Source organism: Penaeus monodon, chromosome 28, assembly GCF_015228065.2.
Source record: "Penaeus monodon isolate SGIC_2016 chromosome 28, NSTDA_Pmon_1, whole genome shotgun sequence".
NCBI lineage: Eukaryota > Metazoa > Arthropoda > Malacostraca > Decapoda > Penaeidae > Penaeus > Penaeus monodon.
In genome coordinates, this window is record NC_051413.1 from 25943024 (window position 1) to 25945353 (window position 2330).

The 2330-nt window shown below is 35.8% G+C and overlaps 1 protein-coding gene across 1 annotated transcript in view; it reads left to right on the plus strand.

The window, feature by feature from the left end:
* LOC119591439 overlaps positions 1-2330 on the plus strand; it is an 8612-nt gene that overhangs the window by 2421 nt on the left and 3861 nt on the right. The window contains exons 2-3 of the mRNA XM_037940179.1: positions 1681-1743; positions 1964-2167. Coding sequence (XP_037796107.1) covers positions 1681-1743; positions 1964-2167 — 267 coding nt within the window. The remainder of the gene's footprint in view (positions 1-1680; positions 1744-1963; positions 2168-2330) is intronic.

The window sequence follows — 2330 nt, forward strand, 5'->3', positions numbered from 1 at the left end:
ACTAGATTTTATAGTGAAAACAATGAAACCTGTACAAGGTGGTCAGTATAAATATTTTGTAGCAATTTAGAGCTCTTACATTGCCTTGTTTTATTAGATATCATATTGCTACTTGATTTTCTTATTGATATAATTGTTTTATTGTTATTGGTTATTACTGTCATTACTTTCATCATTAGCATTCCAATAATCCACCATTATGTCTGTATTCTAACCCATCATAAATACAACAGGTGCAATGAAAGACTCTCATTTTACAATTGATTCTACTTTATCTTATCATCATTAAATTCACACTGGGAGATGAAATAGTATCTAGATAAAGGCTTGCAGTCATGTTTTGATCCATTTTTTTTTTTCATCTGCTTATTCATAACAGAATAAAGGCAGACAACCAGCCATACACTTTGAAACCCGAGAGGGAGGGGATAAGGTCACAGGAAAGGAAAAGATGCATAGGACAGTGGGTGAAGCATGACCCAGCCACATCATAAAAAAGATAGGGAGACATCCTGCCATTTTTGACACAGGACTGACTATGTAAATATGTTGGCTACTGATCAATGCATATAGACCACTAGGAGTTAGATAGTGCTTGTACTATAGTTGGCCTTTGAATATGGTGCCAGTGGAAAAATGATGTTTAGTGTTTCAGTGTTCCATTAGGGGAGAGTATTTTTGTGAATGCAAGTTAAGGTAGTTCGTAAATTCTTTGAGAAGGCTTTACTTAATGTTATACATGAGAATTTTGAATCAGAACATCATTTGCTTCAAACTGTGGCCTATTGAAATTTCATTGATGTCTAATTCCTCTCCGAGGTAGTTTTTGCAGCAGATATTGGTCTAAAACTCACCTTTACATTTGATATTATCTGTAGGATCAGCTTTTCCCTACAAATACTTGTCCATTGTTCTAGACAAGTATGTAAAGAGAAAAAAAAAGTTTTGGGGCATTGAATAGTAAAGTAAAAGCCAAGTAAAAGACAAGGCTAGGTTTTATGCTTTCCATAGGAATGGGTACAAGACCTAGGTGTGACCTGGCTGTCCTGGACACAAGGATGGCACGAGAACTATAGATGAATTCTGAATGCTGAGTCTAGACCTGCTGCATTGAGGATTGGCAAGTCCAGCCTGACCTTTGCTGACCACACAGGGAAAGAGGTGATCTGCATCCACCTTGAGGCCCTGGATTTGTCTAATGGAGGAGGAACGATGACACTGATGACCCTCTGGCATTTCATATTCTTTGGCAGGAGCTTGGGTTACGGAAGATCAGTTGAATCTGTTGAATCAAGAATGTGCGAGGTTTGGTCAGGAAGGACACTGACTGTGTTCTGCTATCTTGAGTGTAGTTTGTGTATTGTCAGAAAAGACTGTAAAGATATAAATATGAATTGAGGATATCTGTGCTGGTAATGTAAAATAGGCCACTCAGTCTTTGGAAATTGAAGTCAGAGGTATGAATCTACTTTAATGATGTTATTTCAAACTTATTTATTATTATTGTTTTTTTTTACCTTAAAAATATTATTTCATTGGATAGTAAACTGATACATCCATCTTCAGATTTTATTAATCATGCCTGTATGATATTTCAAACCCTTCTATTTCCCCTTTCACAACCATGTACTGTTAAAAATTACTATTTAAAGCAATTATCTATCTATCTATCTGTTTCAGATTCTTGTGCAAAAGTCTCTGGCTGAAGATAATATAGATGGCATTACTGAAAATGTGTTCCTTGTAAGTCAATGTCTATTGTTTGTTGCAACTTGTAGGATGATATATGAAACTCAGAGTTGACTAATTTTCTTCTTTCCATTATTATTAGTTTCAAAAGAAATTGACTCTTTCAAGATAAAGGATTTATTCCATACTTCAGGCAGCACTGAACACTAATTCATTATGTTAAATTCCTTGGAAATGAAGTCTAACATTTCACTAACAGCAGACTCCTTTCCAGAAATATATTTGTAAGGCCAACAAACCACTTGGTCACAGGCTGTTCCAGCACCTGGTTAAGCACTGGCAGGGGGAGAACTCAAGCAACGAAGTCCAAGAGAAAGCGAACTTTGGGGATCTGTTGTCTAAGTCTGCATTCATAGCATCTTCACACTATATTCTGGGACTCCTGTCGGATAGTGAACAGCTGGAGTTCTACATTCAGGTCTGGGAAGACAGATTTTTGTTTTGTATCATTGGGATAGACTTTGTATTAGATTTTTTTTCTTCTACTTCTTTTTAAAGTATGTAAGGTGTTATAGAAATAAATGGGTGATGTTATATCATATTGATATGTTTCATGATATTAGCCTATGACTTCTGAAGGA